Genomic DNA, 22,360 nt, shown 5'->3' on the forward strand with positions numbered 1-22,360 from the left:
CCTTTTGCCAGGAACACTGGATAGCAGAGTGTTAAGAAACCTGGCCCTAGAACAAGGAGCAGTTTAACCCAGCTCTGTAGTTTTAGTAGCCGTGTGACTGTGGGGAAAACACTGCACCTTCTAGACCTCAGTTTTCTCATCTGGAAAATGGGAACAATTCCAGGGCCTACCTCACAGGGTTCTTTTTAGGACTAGATGCATATAACCTTGACCCAGCACCGGCCACACAGTAAATGCCCAACAGGTGAGCTCTGACCCCATCCTAGGAAACAGGAGCCCACCAGTGAATCCAGCAGACGTGTTGAATAATTTGTGTGCTCTTCCTAGTAATATCAGGTGGGGTGTTCCAAAGCCCCACCTTTCTGCCAGCACTTTTAACGTGGCAGAATTCAGTGTGCCTCCTGGGACAGGGCTGAGTGCTCTCCTGCCCTGCTTCCCCTCATTTGGGGGCCCTGGCATTTAGTTTAAATCTGGCCCTTGTATTCACTGGATAAGGACCAGCAGAGCAAATGACGATGATGGATTAGCAATGGCACGCTGCTTCCCAGCACAGCTGCCTTCACAGTCTAAGAAAGGGACATGCTCTGACGTCTGCTGTTTTTTAGGACTTTCACCAGCTGAGTCAAAGCCTGCTGCTGTGGTTAGCGAGCGCCGAGAGCCGGAGGCAGGAGGCTCGTGTCACTGACCAAGAGGCAGACCCCCGGCCCCTCCTGGCATGTCGGGAGGAGCTCCTGGTAAGTCTAGGGGCCCTGCACTACCACTGGCCTCTTCAGGAGGTCAGTGCTTAGGTGGCCTCGCCTGGCGTTTCTGGAAACAACGCCCACGTGGTGTTCTGCCCTCGTGTTCTGGTTGGTGTCTACTGAGCATCCCTGCGCTGTTCCGAAGCGGGGTGAGTGCAGGGACGAAAAGTCGTGGCCCAGAGCAGGAAGTCTTCAAGACTCTCAGGAACCGGTGATGGAGGTGGTTGGCAGGATCCTGAGAAACTGAAGGCCCTTTGAAGTATTTTTCCCTTGTGAATACAGCTCATTTGGGAGGAAACACGGTGTTCGAGCTGTATGAGTTTTCCATAGCCACATACACAGTCTTTCTTCTGGGAGGGTAGCTGTGTTTTCATACATTTATTTCACCAGCAAGCCAAGGTGAGACCCATATATTCTCACTTGCACTCAAGGTGACATTTTTATCCGTATATTTGTATGTGGTTTAGTTTTAAACATTTTAAATTTAATCAAAACACTGGTCATTGCTTAAAAAATATGTTTTTGGTCTAAAATCTTTGTAAAGCCCCTGTGTCCAGAGCAGCTCTAATAGAGCTTTCTGCAGTGATGGAAATGTTCCATAGCTGCACTGTCCAGTGTAACAGCTCCTAGCCATGGTAGCACCCAAGCACTTGACATGTGGCTGCTGTGACTAAAACTGAGCTTTTAATCACGTTCAGTAGCCACACGTTGTCCAGCGGCTACCACGTCAGACATCAAGCAAGACCGCACGAGCAGATTCACTTGATTCCTTACACTTCTCAATGGTGCGCGTAAGCTGCGCTTTCTCAATTTGTCCACTTTAGACTTTCCCTCAACTTCCTGCCGTCGCAGATGAGGGCCTAGTCTTCCCACACCACCCCCCTCACTCCTTTCCTCTAACTTCTCCGGCATCACTGTTGTCTTTAGAATGAGAAGGAATAAAATAAAATTAAAAATAGGGGTAGAGTGTAACCAACTTGCTATCTAAGTGATGCCAGGCTTGAGGACAGGCAGGCAGGTAGAAGAAGGTGGTTCTGAGTTGGGTACCAGCCACCACTCATCCTGGAACTTCCCTGGCATGGAGAAAGCTTCTTCCGGCCACACTAGCTTCCCTTTTGATAAGCAACTGTTTGACACACGTTTTTATTTTTAGCAACTGGAAAAGGAGCTAGTGGAGCGTCAACCTCAAGTGAACTCCTTACAAGAGATTTCCAGCAGCCTGCTTATCAAGGGGCACAGAGAAGACTACATTGAGGCTGAAGAGAAAGTCCATGTTATTGAGAAGAAACTCAAACAGTTGCTTGAGCAAGTGTCCCAAGACCTAGTGTCCTTGCAGCAAAGCCAGGTGAGTCCCCTTGTAGCTTCTAAATATAAAAATGTATGCAAATGGGAAAGCAGTGTGGCAGCCCTGCTTGGGGAGGGAGGTCACAAGCACGTGGCAGCGGTCACAGAGGAGTCATGCCCCTTTGTGCTGTGTGGCCCTAACAAGTTACCAAAGCTCTTCAAAGCCGCTTTGTCATTTGTAAGAGGGAGGCAGCAATGGAACCCATCAGTGTGGCTGGGGGTACGGAAAACAAGCCGGGTCCCTCCATCGCTTCTGCCTTCATGCCTTCACTGTTCTCACGTGATGGTTTCTGGTCCTCTCCCTGTCCTGGTCACTCTCCTCTGACCACTCTCTCATTTGTGTACCTTCTTCTCTTAAAATGTGATCCAGCTCAGAACAAATGGACTCGCCAGACATAGGGCAGCCCCTCCCCTCCATCCCAGAGTATATATCTTTCCTTCCGTGCAGCCCAGACTATGTGGCCACGTGATTACATCACCCACCGCGAGCTCACTGTCCAGCTGTTTCTGTCCCCCTCCTCATGTGTGCTCTGGGTTTTTAATGCAAGTGGCTGGCCTCACCTTGTTTCCATCCCCTGTCATCTGAGTAAGGCCCTGTTAGAGGGGGGAGTGAGCGCACCAGAAGAGCCCCTCCTTTTAGCAGGATCACAGTGGGGAAGGGATGAGCGGTACAACGAAGAACCTGCAGGAACCATGTTTTTGTGCTCTTGAGACTATTCAGAGCCTTCTCTTTCCCCGAACTGAACTCTTGGGGTGTGGATTTCAGAACCCAGACTCACCTCTGCCCAGCTTGGATGAAGCAGACCCCAGAGAGCCTCTAGCAGCACCTGTACCAGCTCCCCAAGCCAAGGTGAGAGCCCCCTTCTGCCAGGCAAACGACACTGGTTATTCTTGAAAGTTATTGAGATGACAGGGACTTGGGCCTCCAAGGCCCCATCCAGTATTTCATGATAGCACAGATTTCTGCTTCAACCTGCTGGTCAGTAGAGCGGCTTACTCCAAAGATTTAAAAAAAAGAAAAAGAAAAACTTTTAAAGACCGAATGGAAAGGCTGTCTTGTGCTCAGTACTCTTCCCTGGTGGGATTGTGCTGGCTGTGGAAGCTGGGAGCCCTCCTGGCATTGCTGAAGGGGCTTCCTGATCTCTCCGTGGCAACAGGTCAACAGGCTGGGACGTGAAACTCTCCCTAGTTTAACTGAATTATTTCTTACTTCAGAGAGTGTAATCTCAAATGTATTACTCTAGGCTCAAAAGCTTGGCAGGAAGACAACCTAAGAAAGATGTATAATTTAAGGAGGAGGAACGTTTTATCATTGACAGGACTAAACTGTCTTCAGTTTACTAACTGGATTATTTTTATCTAGCAGTTCAGAGCAGAGGTAACTACAAAAGACAAGACCAAGACAGCCAGCAGGTAACAGCGTTACAGCACCAGCAATGGGTTCCCTGTCCCACACTCCTCTCCCCTCAGCAGGCTTGCCAATGCCACTCTTAAGGTCTTTGGAAAAATTGGTTTTCTTGTTTTCTTCCATTTGGAAGGGGCTGGGCTTCCCTTCCAAAGCTGAATCCCAGCCGTGGGCCCCATTTTAATCTCAGGTCCTGATGATTGTCTTTACGCAAGCAGGGGGGTCAGGTCACGGGAGCGGGGTTTGCCTCCAGAACCTCCCGATCAGCTCTTGACCTCCTCTGTTGCCAGGGTGCCCAGCCCCGCTGGCCCTGAAAGCTCGCGGCCCCAGCGCTCCTTCCTCTGGCGGGTGATCAGGGCGGCGCTGCCCCTCCAGCTGCTTCTGCTGCTGCTGCTGCTCCTGGCCTGCCTGCTGCCCTCCTCCGAAGAGGACTACAGCTGCACTCAGGCCAACAACTTTGCCAGGTCCTTTTACCCCATGCTGAGGTACACCAATGGGCCACCCCCCACCTAGAGGCCGGCCCGGCCGCAGCACCACACCCACCAGCCTCTTTGCGCAGTGCCGGACTCACAGCCCCAGACCAATCCGTGGGGGACTCTGAGCATTGGTCCAGAGACCACCTGCTGCGGACACCTCCCTCTGGGCGTGACCAGAGAGAGCTCTCTCAGGACCCAGGGCAGCTTTCAAATGATCTTCCCCCAGGGCAGGGAACCTGGGCGGCCATCACCCCGGGCAGTTTGGCAAAACTTAGTTGACTGGTTTCGGGATCTCTGGAAACCGCAGTTTCCTGAAGAGCCAAGCACTTTGTGAATTCTGATTTGTCAAACCACATTATTAAAATGTAGTCAATATGGTCAGTGAACAGTAGTGTTCATCACATAATACATATTACAGAAACAAGCAAGCAGATTCCGCCTCAGAAATGGTTCAGAAACTCACACGCACCCTTGGCTGATTGATTGAAACAATCATATTTAAAATATTTAGCGTTAATTTTACTTCAATCAGCAGCAACCTTGGAGCTACAGGTTATAAAACCAAAATGTTCTGCTCAGTACTTAGGTCTGCTCTTTTATATTGCTTTAAATTTTTAAAGAAATTATATTGCATGGATGTGGTTATTTGTGCATATTTTTTAACAATGCAGAATCTGTATGAATAATGTAAACTTTGATTTTTTTTTTAAAAATCAGATTTTAGCTTGAGCTTTTTGACTAATGTACAGTAAATGCCAAACAAACTACAGACTTGATAGGGACATTTTTGTAAGTTAATTTTATAAGACTTTTCACATTTAAAGTGGTGCTTCAGGTTTTGTTTAACTGTTTGGCCACTGGTGGGTGGGGGGGTTGGTCCAGAGACTTGAAGCTGTTTGTGGTATGTACAACTCAGATGTTTCTCATTAAAAGAAAACAAAAAAGCCATACTTTTGTCTTCCTAGATTATATTACAAAGCAGTTAAACGTTATGTGTAATCTTCCATAGAGCAAAAATTATTTTTTAAATATCTGAGGGGATTTACAGGTTTTACAGATTTTGAGCTAAGCTTTATATTCTACTTATTTATCTTTGTACAGAATAACTTATGAGATCTAGAAACCCACACCTGTATAGGAGGTGATTACCCCATGCAGTGAGCCTCCAATGCTGTAGGGGGCGATGCGGGCAGCACAGTGTGGAAGGTGGACGTGAAAGGATCATTTCACCCAGATTTTTGTATTCCCAGCTCCCTCCGGGGTGAATTAACACATAGTGTTTAACAAACGTTACAGACAAAGCCATCTGCTTTCCATTTCCAGCACCACTGTCTATTCCCACCCAAACAAAGAGTGTGATTAGAAGTTACTGATCCAAATGGAACAGAATTGAGAGCCCAGAAATAAACCCACACACCTACGGTCAATTAATCTTCAACAAAGGAGGCAAGAATATGTAATGGGAAAAAGACAGTCTCCTCTTCAGCGAGTGGTGCTGGGAAAGCTAGACAGCCACATGTAAATCAATGAAGTTAGAACACACCTTCTCACCATGCACAAAGATAAACTCAAAATGGCTTAAAGACTTAAACATAAGACAGGACACCATGAAACTCCTAGAAGCGATCATAGGCAAAACAGTCTCTGACATAAATCTTACCAGTGTTTTCTCACGTCAGTCTCCCAAGGCAATAGAAGTAAAAACAAATGGGACCTAGTCAAACTTACAGGCTTTTGCACAGCAAAGGGAACCATAAACAAAACGAAAAGACAACCTACAGAATGGGAGAAAATATTTGCAAACGATGAGACCGACAAGGGCTTAATTTCCAAATATACAACAGCTCATACAGCTCAACAGCAAAAAACAAACAACCCAATCAAAAAATGGGCAGAAGACCTAAATAGACATTTCTCCAAAGAAGAAATACAGATGGCCAAGAAATACAGATGGCCAACATGAAAAAGTGCTCAACATCGCTAATTATTAGAGAAATGCAAATCAAAACGACAGTGAGCTACCACCTCACACTAGTCGGAATGGCCATCATTAAAAAGTCTACAAATAACAAATGTTGGAGAGGGTGTGGAGAAAAGCGAACCCTCTTACACTGTTGGTGGGAATGTAAGTTGGTGCAGCCACTGTGGAAAACAGTATGGAGGTTCCTCAGAAAACTAAAAATAGAGTTGCCATATGACCCCGCAATCCCACTCCTGGGCATATATCCAGAGAAGACTATAATTCAAAAAGATACATGCACCCCTATGTTCATAGCAGCACTCTTCACAACAACCAAGACATGGAAACAACCTAAATGTCCACTGACAGATGAATGGATAAAGAAGATGTGGTACATATATACAATAGAATACTACTCAGCCATAAAAAAGAATGAAATATGCCATTTGCAACAACATGGATGCAACTAGAGATTATCACAATAAATGAAGTAGTAAATCAGAAAGAGAAAGACAAATACCATATATCGCTTATATGTGGAATCTAAAATATGACATAGGGACTTCCCTAGTGGTCCAGTGGTTAAGACTATATGCTCCTAATGCAGGGGGCCCGGGTTCAATCCCTGATCAGGGAACTAGCTCCCACATGCCGCAACTAAGAGCCCGCATGCCGTAACTAAAGATCCCACATGCCACCACTAAAAGATCCCACATGCCACAACTAAAAATCCTGCATGCCTCAACTAAAGATCTTGTGTGCTACAACTAAGACCCAGCGGAGCCAAATAAATATTTTTTGAAAAATATGACACAAATGAACCTATCTATGAAACAGAAACAGAATCACGGACGTAGAGAACAGATGTGGTTGCCAAGGGGGAGGGAGTGGGGAGGGATGGAGTGGGAGACTGGAGTTCACACGTGTAAGTTTTTATACACAGAATGGATAAACAACAACGTCCTACTGTATAGCACAGGGAACTATATTCAATATCCTGTGATAAACCATAATGGAGGGGCTTCCCTGGTGGCGCAGTGGTTAAGAATCTGCCTGCCAATGCAGGGGATACGGGTTCGAGCCCTGGTCTGGGAAGATCCCACATGCCACGGAGCAACTAAGCCCGTGTGCCACACCTACTAAGCCTGCACTCTAGAGCCCAAGAGCCACAACTACTGAACCCACGTGCCACAACTACTGAAGCCCGCGTGCCTGGAGCCTGTGCTCTGCAATAAGACAAGCCACCAAAATAAGAAGCCCACGCACTGCAACGAAGAGTAGCCCCTACTCGCTGCAACTAGAGAAAGCCCACGCACAGCAATGAAGACCCAACACAGCCAAAAATAAGTAAATAAAATAAATTTAAAATAAAATAAAATTAAAAATAAAGCCAGAAAAAAAAACACAATGGAAAAGAATATGAAAAAAAAAGTTGTTACTGACCCAGTTCCTCAGTTACCTGCTCTTAACCTGCATCTCTTGACACTCGGGAGACACCATGGACTCAAAGCAATTTCGGTCCCTCTCTTCTTCTCTGCAAAGTGCAAACCTTGGGGAAGCCAAGGAAGCTTGTCAGTAGATGAAGGCCAGATTTCAGCACTGGTGGCCCTTCTGTGGGTCAGACACCCCAGAACGTGTGCAATTCACCAGTAGCTTTATGTAAAGGGACCAGCTGAAGAGAACTGTCTTTACCAAATTGTTGGAAGTGATACGGACACAAAGGTACTGCTTTACCATGCAACCTCAAAGTCTCTTTTAACTCTAAAATAATCCATCTCTTTTCATGGATTACAATAACCGTAGAGGGAAATTTAAATGAAAATATTACCCAAACTTTTTCTTTAAGCCATTGAGTTGGTTAGAAGGTCCTTGCTCCAGGTTCTCCGGAGGCAAAAGGCAGAATATCTCTACCTCCTTCCCTTCTTTCCAGCCCAAAGGAGGTGACTACTCTAGAGACCTTTTCTGCCTGTAAGGAGGGACTCTGGGGCAAGTCCAAGCTGCGGAGAAAGGAGAGTGTCATTTGCATTTTCAAGTCTAATGATGCACACCAACTCTCAGGATAGAGGCCTTTGAGTCTTGAGTCTGTACTCCAGGCTTCTACCCCAGGGAAGCCTTCCTTCACCCACAGCTCAGTGTGTCCCCCAGCTCTTGTTATGAAATAATCTGTGTTTTACACCTTCAAGAGATTTTACATCTTCCATTCCCCACGTGCGAGAGAAATTTTCAAATGACCCTTGACATTAAGTTAGCGTCAGTATGAAGGAATTACTTTTCTCTCCATCCCTCGTGGGGTATAATACTAATTGACCCAAATGAGGTAATTACAGAAAATTACTCCCCGAACTGATGCATTGCATATCAGAATTTTCATATTTGTGAGCTGCATTTTACTTGAGCATACAATGCCTTTGGTCATAAATCACAGGTGGGAGATTAGCTGACTAAAGATTAAATTGCTGCTGTTTAAAAAGTCTTCAGCAGTTTAAGTCAGAGATTCTTAACTCTTGAAATTGTATGTAAGCATTCTGTTTATGTACCTTTGTCCAGGAAGAGTGTCTGTGCTTTTCATCAAATTCTTAAAGGGCTCTGCAAACCTAAAACGGAATAAAATTCAGAATAGAATGGGAACACTGACTACTTAGCCTAATTACTGAAAGTTCTTATACTCCCAACAAATACATTTTTAAAACCAAAATTATGAAAAAACACTTTATTTAGCTTATGTCACATTAAACTTCTTTCTGCAACAGTTCCATAGACATTAAAGGCACACAGCAAAGAAAAAGTAGTACCTGGAGGAATGGAAAGCAGGTTTCAAAATCTGCTTTCACGCAACAGCAGACATTCATTTGTCAAAAGGCCCAAATTTAAAAGCCTGCTTAATGGTACAGAGCATTCATCTGAAAAAAATGACAAGTTATAGCCAGCCAGTGGGCTCTGAGGTACACAGGACCACTGAATAACAACATTACAGGACCTACAGTCATGGCACTTAGACACCCAGCACAGAAAGAGAAACACAGCAGCACAGATTGTAGAGTTACAGGAACTGGTCTGGGTTAGCATATCGTCAGAGCTTTGTCCTTCCCTTAAAGGAAGCCCACCATCACATAACACTGACTGGCCCCACAAGTGAATAGGACCCTCGGCATTCAAAAAAACAAAGAAAAGAAAAAGGATCCTTGACTCCAACGCAACAAAAAGGGTTATAAGAATAACACTGCAGAGAATGCACATCTTTGAGCTACCACTTTGAGCCAAAGTTCCAGCAACTTGGAGAGCTGTAAAGAATAAATGCATGTGTTTTGCACTGCAGTAGACTAGACTCCACGGGGAAGCATCAGTGCCTAAAAGGCGTGAGAATTTTACACGGGTAAGTTTCCAGCGAATCTACTTCACGGCAACACATCTGGGGAAAATGATGACAGGAGGAGGTGACGGCAGTGCCACCCACGAGCTTATGAGCCCAGGATGGGAGGGTAGGAATGATATAATTCGTCTTATTTTTTCCCACCTGTCATGGCTGCTATTCTGTAAAGGTTCACGCAGACCCCATCTAAGCTGAGAAGGCAGAGGGTACAGTAGAAGGCAACCATAACGTAACCGTCTCTCCTCTATGCACCGAGACTCAGCTCAAGCAGCAGACTCCTACGGAAGCAAGTCTGTAGCAGGAGCAGTGCTGGCCAGGCAGGCAGAAGACCTGAATTCTGGTCCCAGTTTTGCCGTTAAGTAGTTTTATGACCTTCAGCAGGTCCATTTACCCCTCCAGGCTTTAATTTACACGTGTACAAAAGATGGGACTGAACTCTCTTCTACTGGGTGTTCTGGAAATGGAGCCATTTAAACCAGAGTAGCCGCGCATGTCAGACTGCATTTGACGAATGGATTCTGCAGTCTAAAAGTATTCTTCCTTTAGTTTTTTTAAACCGCGTGATACTTTCAGCTCTGTCACTTACTCCCTTGTGTGACCTTGAGCAAGTTTGCTTAGGCTCTAGGTTCCAGACCCGGAAAACTGGGATAACAGCAGTTAGTATGAGGATTAAATATGAATGTATTGAGGCACTGAGCACTGTGCCTGGCACACAGTCAGTGTTCCGCAAATACTATTTTTGGGTACTAAACAACGTATTTTTATCATTTCCTTCATATAACCTTTATTATGTCTTTTTAAGATTTTTTAGCAGTTTAAAGAAATGTGTCAAATCTTAAATAAAAATGTTTCGTTTCAAAATAGACTAGAAACTGAAGGTTCACCTTGGAATTTGAAAAGGTATCAATATATGCAAGTTTCTTAGCAAATTTAAGTAACAACCAAACTCGGTTTTCACATGCTAGAACATTCTAGAATTGCTTCAACATAACCTATAGATATGAATATATAACGTAGCTCTGCCAAGAATTGGGAACTGATATTTTTTTAATGAAACTGAAAATAATTGGTCTTCCAGCTGAGTTAGCAGAGGAAGTAATCCAGATAAAGACTGTCTCACTGAAGAGCTTTTGTTGATTTTGCATTGTTTTGTCTTTAATAGTTAAGACCCTCCAGAAATGATCTTGAACTGACAACTTAATCTGCTGCTCCCACCACAATTTTTGAAGATAAATCTCTTCAAAAATTATTTTAGGGTTGAATCCTTTGTAGTTAGTCCTGGTGGACCCTGAGCATGTGACAGGCCTGAGGCCACAAGGACAGGATGTGGTGGGGATGGAGGGAGATGCAGTTGGAACGTGGGCAACTCACTGTGCGGCTCTCCTGGGGTGGCCCATGTGGGTCCTTTTCAGCAGCTGCCAGCTCTCCCAGGAACCTGTGTGAACACTGCGCTAGTGGTTTCTGTATTAAGAATATTCCATGTTAATTTTCATTAAAATTTGTCTATATGATTCCCATATTAGACACTCGTGTTTTTGGAATTTAGCTCAAATCTCACTCATCCCCCACAACTAAGTTTGTCGTATTAAATGATCACTTACAAACCAAAATGTAGGAAAGGAATCTCACCATACGAGTCTAAGGCAAAGCTGAGCATTCCTTTTCCATGATACATAAAATGTAGTTGGGTGGGTTATTTTTTTTCCAATACTCAATTTAATTCTTGTTTACAGTTGTCAGGTCCTATCCTCTCTAGTTAATTCCTTTTAAAAACTGAACTTGAAAACACTGCGCTTAGCTATGGGAGAAATTTAAGTCGCCCATGGACCATTTGGGTGGGGAGATACCCTCCCCCAAAAGAAGACGTTTAAAAGAAAGCACTATGTTTTTTTTGTTTTTTTTTTTTAAGAAAGCACTATTAAAGAGAAATGGCTAATCTTTAAAATGGACATGGAGGGTTTACTCAAAACCCAGAAAAACAGCAGCCTGACTTTGCACTTTGTCATCCTTAGAGGACACGTTTGGAGCAGCTGGGAACAGAGATCACACACTTCATCTGAAAGGGGGAAAGGGCCCTAGAATACTCAAAACAAAGAACACCTTTAAACTATAGACCTTATTATCTCAGCTGCCTACTTGGCCCAGACCCCAGTCTAAGAGACAGCCTTGCACCAGGGCGGCCTCTCAGGTTGGACTGACTGACTGGTTTCCTCAGCACACCTAGGTGAGACCACAGCCAAGAAGAAATGACCAAAAGTGTTACATGCTCCTCATGGGCTAAATCCAAATGCAGTGAAACAAGCAGCCCCAAGAAGCATGCAGGAGTGTCTGTGGAAAATGGGCAGTGGGCACTGGAGGAGTTTTCATGAGAGCGTGCACCGTGCGGGTGACACACAGGGTGCAGCACAGACAGGTGCCAGGACACCTGAGACAAATCGGTTGCCTACCTTGGCGTCAAAATCCAACCTGCAAAACTTCACTACATAGTAATGGGGTTGCGGCTTAGACCTCATTCTGTTTTGTTTTTGTTTTTTTATTTTTGCTTTTTCAACCTGGTAGTCTCTTTTATAAATACAATTAAGAGAATTTCATTGGCAAATAACTGTTCACGGCTGCCTTCCTTTGCCTCCCACTTCCCACTCTCTAGGCTCCGCCCCCTTGTTTGTCATGGGGGCTCCTAAACTGGCTGGAAAGAAAGAAAATTGACCTGCTGAAAAATACTGGTTCCCTCGTTCCTACGAAATCAAATATATTTGCTGTACTCAATCTTGCTGAGGCTGCAACAAGTCACTAAGAATAATTTCAAATCACCTCAGAAGACAGACAACGGTGTGTTCTCTAGGTACATGGCCAAGAGTTTCTGATACAGCTTTGCTCAACTTTTTTAGTAAAACTGCATTGATATCAAAATTAAGAATTATTCAAGATCACACTGGCAGAAACCAACCTCATGTTATTGAATGTAATCTTCCTAATGACTTTGGTTTACTGTGGCTAGCACATTTCTGTATTTACTATTTTCAAAAAGAAAGTGTGTTTAATCTCCTATCACAAGGTAATTTTTAAAAACATTGCAAAAATCACACATGATTATTTAATTACTCTCTTCCAGAGTATAGATGTAGCTCGTTTTCTGCATTCACTATGTTCCTGAAAATTTCAGTTTTTAAAAAGTGAGTTAAAATTGTAATTTCAGAGGTGCTTTGTCACCATGTCCTACTTATGTTCCACTTGGATTAAGAACTAATATTTTACTAACTTTTTATTTCACCCAGCCCACCATATAAATGTTCTGATAAGAAAATATTCTAGAAGAGCCCTAGGGTATAAAAGAATTTTCTTGCTATAAATACTTACCCTAAATATTTCTCTTTTTTAAATAGAGTTCACAATCTTGTTCAAGTGGTACGCTCACCCCGTCTATACGGTTTGGCCCTGAACATGACACGCTGACGTGTGTGTAGCTGTTCATCCTTCCGTGCAACAGCATGCCTCACACACACAGCCTGAAGTGTCCCTGTCTCCCCTGGGTGGCTGAGGTGGCAGTTGTGGCTGCCCCAGGGGAGCAGTGTGGCTGTGACCCACACCCACAGGAGAAACCCCATTCCTGCAAACACTGGTCCTTTCTCTAGCACACACACTGGGCCCCTTGGGACAAGAGAGTTTTAACAAAGGGCAATTCCAGGGGTAGGGGTATTTAAATCTCCACACTCCTCCATGAAGGTGATCACACACACACACACACACACACACACACGTAATTTGTAGGCTTTCTGAATGCAAACCAAGAGGGGGTGAACCTGCATGAAGGCGGCAGCAAGGTCTTGGGGGATGAACGTGGCTCGCATCTCAGCTTGACCACTGGTTCCCTAGGTCACATTCCCTCTGGCCTTGGATAGAGTCACAGCAATACGTGACACCTGTCCTCACAGGCCTGTGAGATAGGTGTGTGGAACCAGTTAGTTGACTGCCATCGTGGTTTTCAATCCTACAATCAAGCGGTCCAGAGGCAGCATACAAAGGACTAATTCTGTGGGCAGGTTAAGTGGCACAATAAGGCTTAGTCCCCTTCCTGTGCATGTGCCACCTTCTCTCCCCTTTCTACTTGACAACGCTTCCAAGTCAGATTTCCACCAGTCATTCCAAGAGCTGTAAGAAGATGTTTTCCAAAGGGTGGGAGGGAGATGGGAAGTGAGAGGGACCACAATGAGATCCCATGAGGCCAAGCAAGACATAAACGCTGCACTCAAATGTGCCCCCTGGTGACAAGGAGCACTGGCTTTCTCACCCTGACTCCCGGGAAGTAGGGAGGTCGGGGAAGGATGGTATTGAGGGGCCATATGAGGGATCACACAGCAGAAAGCCGATGAAGCCCGCCCCCTCCTGATGGGGCTCACGATTTGTGCTGGAGTTCACGCTTCGGCCTCTGACCTCCTCTGCAGCCTGACCACACCTCAGGGCTTGGCATCACTGAGCCTGGGGGTTCTGGGAGCCCTCTTTGCTCTCACTTTCCTCCACCAGGCTGCACTCGGACCCTGTGACCGAGGACTTGCTGCCACGAAGTGTGTGGGCATTCAGCATCTCCAGCAGCAGGTCGTAGACGGGGACCACATTTTTGCACTTCATGTTGAGCAGGTGTTCCATGCCCTTGTTACTAGGGGGACAAAAAGGTGCTGAGATTCCTTCCTGAAGCAGCCAAGGAAAGTCTGACATCTTCCCCGACAGAGCCAGTCCTCCACCCCAACCCCTGCGCTTCTTCCAGCCCTTTGCTAGCTACGGTTCTTGCATCTGTCTCCTCCAATGATCTACACGTAAGGACAAGTACAATGTCCTATGGGCCTTGGTGTCCCACCACCCACCCACAATGGCCTGATAGCACCGGCACATAGTGCAATGGGGTCTCGCTGTTCACCATAGTTATGTCTACACAGTCTTCGCAAACACTGAACCATTGCTACTGGGAGAAATACAGGGTTAGGTTCTGAGAGGTCCTGGTCCCAACATTTTCACCAGCCATTAATACATAACCTTGTTTCTTCTGAGTTATTGTTATAAAGACACTTTATTTAACACATACAGTCCATTTCACTAACATTTAACTCACGGCCTACAGCACTAAAATTTATGCCTGAACAAAGTGTATCTAACACGTATATTTTTTCTGTAGGGACATCACAGGTTTCTTGCACTTAGGAACACTAGAGAGCACTTCAGCACTATGCTTGGGGTCATTTTTAGACAGTGAAATCCCCAACAAAGTACAAGAATGGCAAAATGAGGCACTAAATAGACCATGTAATGGACCCTTGTTTACAGCATGAGAGCAGAAACGAGAAGGCAGAGCAGCACTTCGTGTGACCCCTGCTGGTAACGTAAGTATGGGTAACTCAAACTTTTTGCCATGCTGCACGTGTCCTCGAATGACCTCAAAAGCGCCGTTGAGTATTGATTTGGGGGTTACAAATAAATTTTAGCAAGCAGGCAAATTCACAAATAGGAAATCTCTGATTAATGAGGATGGACTGTTTCTGCTCTGCAAATGGTCATGTACTGAGTAATCATTAAAGAGGAAACAGAGGCGGAGGTCATTTCCATTTCCTCCCCCTTGGTAAAATTCTTGAGGCGTGTGTTGTCCTTTCTCACCACCCCTAGACTTCCCTCCTCGTCGAGGGAGCACCTACCTTCCATCCTCATGTCCCCTCTTCCAGCCCCATGGCAGGGCTACCCTCCTCCTGGGTGACAGCAAGCACTGAGCCGCATGGTACCAGCATGAAACCATCATCACACACCATCCCCCTCCACGAGCGCACACAATTTCCATATCCTGAATACACTCTACCCACGCCCTGCCGTCCCAAACCTACTGGGCTCACTAGTTCTCTTAGGTCTCACTCTTAACAACCTGATGCTATCGTAAGAAAAGAAGAGCTCTTAGGGAAGCCTTTGTGTACCTCCCCAAATCACAAGCCCCAGAGCTGATCTAGAGGAGCTGGGTTTAACCTCTTCCCGAAAAGACCTCAGGACCCCAGCCCTGGGTAGTGCAGAAAGAGGTGGCAGTTCACTCTAGGAGAGGAACTAACTAACTGCCCCTTTCAGAGCTCCATAAACAAGCTAAAAGCCCCAGCAACTGAAAAGCAGATGAGCCACACAGGCCGCCATAAAAAGCTCCTATGAGGACGACGCCACATTCAGTGCTTGCTGTGGCCGGTCTTTGGTTACAGGTGTGGGCACTGATGATGCACCCCCTTCCCTTTCAGGGGTTCATTTTCCCTTAAAGGTGGCAATTCTGCCTTATCCATCTCAAAGTTGCAAAACCCTTTTTCCAAAGCTCTTCGCCCTCCTCTGGGCATGTGCACAGCCCCCTCCCACCACGCACCCCGTGGAGCGGCCCCCGCAGGGATTGTACCTGGCATGCCTGACGTGAGAAAGGAGCATCAGCAGGTTAGCCAGGCGGACGGACTGCTGCTGGGAGGGGATGCCGCTCTTGGCGATCACCCAGACCAGAGCATCCGTCACAGCGTTCAGTAGATGAGCCAGTTTCCGGCTGCTGTCAGCCTCCTGGGGTGCGTCAGCTGAAGGGTACACACCTAGACAAAGCATAAAAAAGCCACGAGTCACTGCCCTGAGAGGAGAAAACGGAAGTCATGTGCTCAGCCATTAGGCATGCATATGTTCTCCAGAAAGGAGGCCAAAGTGATCTGGGTTGCTCTGACATCTGCATGTCTGGTGAAACCTTAAAAGCATGGCTTCACCTGTGCATGGTGTCCTTGTCCCCCAAGAGCCAGCCCTGTCACTGAGCTGGAAGGGAAAGCCTTCCAGCTGAATGCCGGATGAACGCAGGCAGACTCAACGGCCTCTGAGAGGGCCCCCTGGCCCAAAAGTGTGGCCTTGCCAAGCAGGAAATGTATCTAGTTGCCTCAAACCATGACATGGTGTATCTCAGCTGCAGCAACAAATACCCACATGGAGATGGTCAGAAAGTGAGATTAACTCAACTCCTAGTCCCTAAGAGGGCCCCTCATCTACGGGGAGTTTAATAAACATAAACTAATCACCACCGCTATGCCGCCTCCCCCCACCCCTGTGTGCCACGCGCAGACGGCCACGGCAGGGCCACTGCCACCTCTGTCCAGGCCCTCAGCATCTCACTTCAGGTGATGCCTTGCTGGAGCAGGAAGACCACCGATTTGGAATCAGACAGACCTACTCTATATCCTCCATCTCTCGCTCTCTGATCCCTGACCAGTCACGCAGCTCCTCCAGCCTCAGCTCCTCACTGAGCAAAGCTTACAGGCACATGTCTACCTCCCCACGAGGTAGGTCGCTTACCCCTTCCTGCCTGGCCCGGTGTCTAATTCCCCTCTGACTCTCGGGACTGAGATACTTGACCTCCCAAAGGTTGCAAAACAACTGCTCAGGTAAATCTTGCCCTACTACCCCCTCGCCTACCAACCCGACTCCTTGATTCCTGGCAGCAGGGAATTAATTAGCTTCTCTTCCAGGCTTTCGATTTCAAAGAATAAATAGCAAATACGTGAAGTCAACGGGGGAGCTGCTGACTTTTGACTGTAATGAGAACGAAGGATGGCTGGCACTCTATCATCCACAGAATTGGTTTTGGCAGTTTTTGTTCTCTACTTTTATTGGCATTTCCAGTTCAATTAATGCAACTCAGTTCAACTCAGTTCAACTCAGTCCAGTTAAGGCAAGGGACATACTGAACCACAACCATGCCAGTGCAGCGCTTCGCCACATCCCTAGGGGCATGTCCCTCCATGATGTCTGATGATGCAGATTTAAAATATTCATCTTTGGCCCAGAAGCTGCTGCTCTAACCCATCTGCTCACATGTTCCTCACAGGGACTCTTCCAGGCTCCCTGGCATGCTGGGGTCAAGCCTCCCATTGATCCCCATGGCAAATAACCTGCCCTCTCACTGCCCCCACCTTCCACTCAACATGCCCTTGACTGTCCAAAATGAAAAATGCAGATCATGTGGTGCCCTTAAATGAATTCCCAGCTCTTGGGGTAGAGTCCAAACCACTTGGTGCAGTTAACAGTGTACCAGGGCTCTCTCTGCTCTCTGCATCCTCAGTTCCCCGCACACCTCACCCTGAACACTGCTTTCAATTCCTTTAACAGGTGATGCCCTGAGCATACTGAGCTTTCTGCTTAGGAATGCTCTTCCTTCCCTCCCCTCCTCCACCCCATCTCCTCCTCTTCTCCACATCCCCTCCTCTTGCTTATCTACATCCATTCCTCCTTTAGATTCCAGCCTGGTTATGAACTTCCTTGTGGAAGCTTCCCTGACTTCCCTCTGGTTTGGGCTCTCCTCTGAAGCTCCAAAGGTGCCCTGTGCTTCCCCAGCAGAGGGCAGCACGTTGTCCTACACGCTGGATGTCCTCATACACACGCTCTGACCCTCAGTGAGACTGGACATAATAAGTACTGTGCAGGCACAGACCCTAGTTGTTTGCCTTTATATACCCATCACCTATTACAATGACTGGCATGGAGTAAGCACTCATAAATGGAAGAATTAGACTGAATTTACATAGGTTTAAATTTTTAGCCAATCACACCATTATAATTGAAATGATAAATATGCATGTTGATGCATATTTTAGGTACATACACAGAAAATTATAAATCAAATGAAAGCTTAGAGAAAATTATTTTAAGCTTATTTTCCCTTAAAATTGACCCTGGCTGCATTAACAAGTACTTTCTTTAAACTACCCTTTAGTCTATTCTGCTACATGAAATGTGCTCCATGTATTTCTACTGCCATAAAGAAATCTTACATTTTTGGATTCTAAGAGGAGTCAAAATTACATACCTGTACATATGTCAGTCTAAAGTGACAAAAGTGAAAATATAAAAATATTTGGCTAGTATACAAATGTTCACAGCAATATTACTCATAATAGCCCAAAAGTGGAAACAACCTAAATGTCCACCAACTGATGAATGGATAAACAAAATGTATATCCATACAATGGAAGATTACTGAGCCATAAAAAGGAATGAAGCAAGGCAGAAATAGAGACACAGATGTAGAGAACAAACGTATGGACACCAAGGAAGGAAAGGTGGAGGGGATGAACTGGGAGATTGGGATTGACATATATACACTAATATGTATAAAACAGATAACTAATGAGAACCTGCTACATAGCACAGGGAACTCCACTTCGCTGTACAGTAGAAACTAACACAACATTGTAAAACAACTATACCCCAATAAAAATAAAAAATAAAAAAATAAAAATAAAAAGCAGAATGCCAAAAAAAAAGGAATGAAGTACTGACACATGCTACAACTTGGATGAAACATCATGCTAAGTGAAAGAAGCCAGCCACAAAGGTCTACATTTTTATGATTCCATTTATATGAACTGTCCAAAATGGGCAAATCGATACAGACAGAAAGTAGATTAGTGGTTGCCCAGGACTATAGGTGGGACAGAGATTGGAGAGTGACAGCTAGACTGGGGAGTACAGGATTTCTTTTAGGGTGATGAAAAATGTTCTAAAGTTGGTTTTGATGATGGCTGCACAAGTCTATAGATATACTAAAAACCACTGAATTGTACACTTTAAATGGGTGAATTGAATGGCATATGAATATCACAATAAAGCTGTAATTTTAAAAAGTAATAAAATGAATCTTCAGAACCAAAACTGCAGTAACATAAAAGCTCCTCAGTACCTCCTTACGTCTGACCAAGGCTCCCCTCAGATAACCTGTGTTGGCTATTGGGTCACCTTCTTCATAAACGAGCAGTCACTGCCAAGGATCTTCTACAGGCTGTGGGGTCAGCACAGCTCCATACAGGGCTCAGGGTCCATCACTGATGAGGGGTTTGGGGATAGGGGTCACTGTGGTTCTGTAAAGGCATGTGCCGTATCAATTTTACATATGGGGAAAGATTTTACGTACAAAAAGATTAACCTATATAAAATCATCCTGGGAAGGAACTGGGCTGTAGAATACCCATTTTGCTGCCTGCCTCTCTTTTCAGTCAGCAGTGCTGTGCCTGCACTTTGGGCATTCACATACCCTCTTGCTCATTAGACACGTAGGTACAGGGTAATTGCTAAGTGGCAGGCCCCAGGAGGGGCAAGAGACAAGACACAAAGCCCCCAGGATGCTCACTGCCCAGACACACAGGAAACGGTAAGGATTAACTCCTCCCAGCCCCCAAGAGTTAAGAACATCAGATTTTCATTTAGAAATTAAATGACTTTTCCTAAAACTAAAGAAATACAGTAAAAAAAAGTCAAGATCTTGGCACACCACCACACACATACCAAAGAAAGTAAAATAAAATCAAGGACACAATTTCCTTTCCTCTTTATCGCCTGGGAACAGCTGTGTCCTCCTTTCACCAGCCCACCTGATGACATTCTGAGCAGCACATGGGGAGAGATGGGCAACCCCCCAACATCTGCCACGTCCTAAGGGTTCAAAGGATGAAGATATAAGCTCGCCTCAACTGAAAGCAAATAAATCAGAAGAGATAAAGTGTTTAATAAAAATTCCAGAATACTAGCCAAAGGAAAAATGTTCTGGCTTTTGGGAGGTATATGTGGGGTTTTGTTTGCCTGTTTGCTTTGAGGAAAGAACCTCTAGCTATGACCATCCCCTTTATCACTACCTCCTAACCCAGCACCATAAGAACAGACTGATGTTGGAAAGGTGTTGGTGACATGGACCCAGGAGGCTGATGCCTACAATGCTTTGCCCCCATGTTCTCCATCAACAGAAAAGCACCCATCTGGCCTCTTCAGCATCCTTCTGTGTGTCCTTTTGTATCTTGGCCTTCTCCGCCCACCCACGTCATGGGAACCCTCCCTATAAACTCAGAGTGAACCAGGGCTTGAGTTGATATCTCTTAATAATTTTCTTCATGTAAAATAGGCTTACCTGGTTCTAACTATTTCTTTCATTTAATGAAAAGTTTCATCCATATGAAAACTTTGTAATGAAAAGTCACAAAAGTTTGCAAAGCCCTAAAATTATTTGGATACATAGATCTTATTCCTAATTTTAAATATTTTAAAAGACTCATTATTTGCAGATTGATTCCACTCTGTTTCCTAGATTCAGTAGCCTCTAATTCTATCCAAGGGAGGACTTCCCTAGTCTCCAGGTTTCTGGGTGACAAGATGGCTGGTCTCAGGACTCTTAATTTGGATACGCTGTTACATTAAGTATAACACTCACATAACACCCTAGAGTTTCTAAAACACTTTAACAAATATTGTAATAGGTTGTGTTAAATGCAACATTTTCTGTTGTCTCTGAGTTTCAGGAGCCATATCAAAGACTGAGTATATATAATAGAGTAATACCAGGCACCCTCACATCTTACCTATGCACCGCGGAAGAGGATTTGCTGAGAGGGAAGTTCGGATGGTGCTGCCCTCACCCCATCTCTCCCCAACAGAGAGGAACATGCTCTTTCTTCTAAGCCCGGTAAGGATCAGAGCCCTCATTAACTGTAAGAGTGTATATCCCTATTCTGGACCAAAAGCATTGTATCTAGTTCATTACTGCTAAGATTTTTATTAGGATCAAGTTGAATTTACAGACTATCTGTGGGGAAGATTAACATCTTAACATACTGAATCTTTTAACCCATTAACATCTCTCTCCATTTATTTAGGATTTCTTATTTCTGTCAGCAATGTTTTGCAGCTTTCAGTGTGTGGTCTCACATGTTTTGTCAAATTTAACCTAAGGTTTCACAATTTTTTTTTTTTTTTTTTTGCGGTACGCGGGCCTCTCACTGCTGTGGCCTCTCCCATTGCGGAGCACAGGCTCCAGACACGCAGGCTCAGCGGCCATGGCTCACGGGCCCAGCCGCTCCGCGGCATGCGGGATCTTCCCGGACCGGGGCACGAACCTGCGTCCCCTGCATCGGCAGGCAGACTCTCAACCACTGCACCATCAGGGAAGCCCAAGGTTTCACAATTTTGATGCTGTTATAAATAGCATTGATTTTTTATTTCAATTACCAATTATTCATTCCTACCATATAGAAATAAAATTATTTTTTATATATTTCCCTTATATCCCACAATCTGGGTAAACTCACTTTTTTGTAGACTCTTTGAGTTTTCTACACAGATTATCACACTTTTCAAATAAAGAGTTTTACTTCTACCTTTATAATCTGGATGGATGTTTTATTCTCTTTTCTTGACTTATGACACGAAAACTTCCAGTAAAACATTGAATAAAATTCATGAGAGTGGACATACTTGTCTTATTCCTGATAACAAGCAAGTATACCATTAGCTGTAGATTATTCATTAATGCCCCTGACTAGGTTAAGGAAGTTTCCTTCCGTTACTAGTTTGTTGAGAGTTTTTAGAAGGAATGGGCATTCGATTTTGTCAAATGCTTTTTCTGCACATATTGGAATAATCATATGGTTTTTCATTATTATTCTGTTAATATGGTAAATTATGTTGATTTTCTTTTTTTAATGAATATGACATGGTTTTATTTTTCTCATTTATTTATTTATTGAATTAAAAAAATATATTGAATAAATATTGCATCGGGTCTTAGTTGCAGCACGTGGAATCTTTCATTGCGGCATGCAGGCTTCTCTCTAGTTGTGGCGCACAGGCTCCAGAGCACAGGGGCTCTGTAGTTTGTGGCACACCGGCTAGTTGAGGTGTGCAAGCCCAGTAGTTGTAGCGCTTGGGCTTAGTTGCCCTGTGGCATGTGGGCTCTTAGTTCGCCGACCAGGGATCGAACCCGCGTCCACTGCACTGGAAGGCAGGTTCTTTACCACTGGCCCACCAGGGAAGTCCTTGTTGATTGATTTTCAAAAGTTAAAGAACCTTGTATTCCTGGGAAAATCACACTTGTTCACAATATATTATTGGATTCTATTTCTAAAAAACAAATTTGAGAATTTTGGCATCTGTATACATGAGAGATACTGGTCTGCTGTCTTCTTTTCTTCCAATATGTTGGTCTGGGTTTCCTATCAGAGTAATGAGTTGGAAAGTATTGCCAACTCCTCAGTTTTCTGCAATAATATG

The 22,360-nt window shown here is 44.9% G+C and overlaps 2 protein-coding genes across 20 annotated transcripts in view; one reads left to right on the forward strand and one right to left on the reverse strand.

The window, feature by feature from the left end:
* The window catches only part of SYNE2 (spectrin repeat containing nuclear envelope protein 2), a 348,050-nt gene extending 326,148 nt beyond the window's left edge, over positions 1–21,902 (forward strand). For 17 of the 19 annotated variants that reach the window (XM_089907796.1, XM_089907794.1, XM_089907804.1 and 14 more), the window contains 5 exons: positions 606–734; positions 1,894–2,085; positions 2,851–2,934; positions 3,448–3,497; positions 3,780–21,902. In XM_089907796.1, the coding sequence (XP_089763922.1) occupies positions 606–734; positions 1,894–2,085; positions 2,851–2,934; positions 3,448–3,497; positions 3,780–4,002 (678 nt within the window). In that variant the 3' untranslated portion in view covers positions 4,003–21,902. The remainder of the gene's footprint in view (positions 1–605; positions 735–1,893; positions 2,086–2,850; positions 2,935–3,447; positions 3,498–3,779) is intronic. The other 2 variants (XM_089907801.1, XM_089907803.1) reach the window with 1 other exon arrangement.
* The window catches only part of ESR2 (estrogen receptor 2), a 65,276-nt gene continuing 47,403 nt past the window's right edge, over positions 4,488–22,360 (reverse strand). Inside the window, exons 7-8 of the mRNA XM_089907815.1 lie at positions 15,702–15,882; positions 4,488–13,949 (exon numbers count right to left, since the gene is read on the reverse strand). Of these exons, the coding sequence (XP_089763941.1) occupies positions 13,763–13,949; positions 15,702–15,882 (368 nt within the window). The 3' untranslated portion in view covers positions 4,488–13,762. The remainder of the gene's footprint in view (positions 13,950–15,701; positions 15,883–22,360) is intronic.

The sequence above is a fragment of the Delphinapterus leucas genome, chromosome 2, assembly GCF_059928025.1.
Source record: "Delphinapterus leucas isolate spDelLeu-1000000601 "Yukka" chromosome 2, BTC_Dleu_Yukka2, whole genome shotgun sequence".
In the NCBI taxonomy this organism is placed as follows: Eukaryota; Metazoa; Chordata; class Mammalia; order Artiodactyla; family Monodontidae; genus Delphinapterus; species Delphinapterus leucas.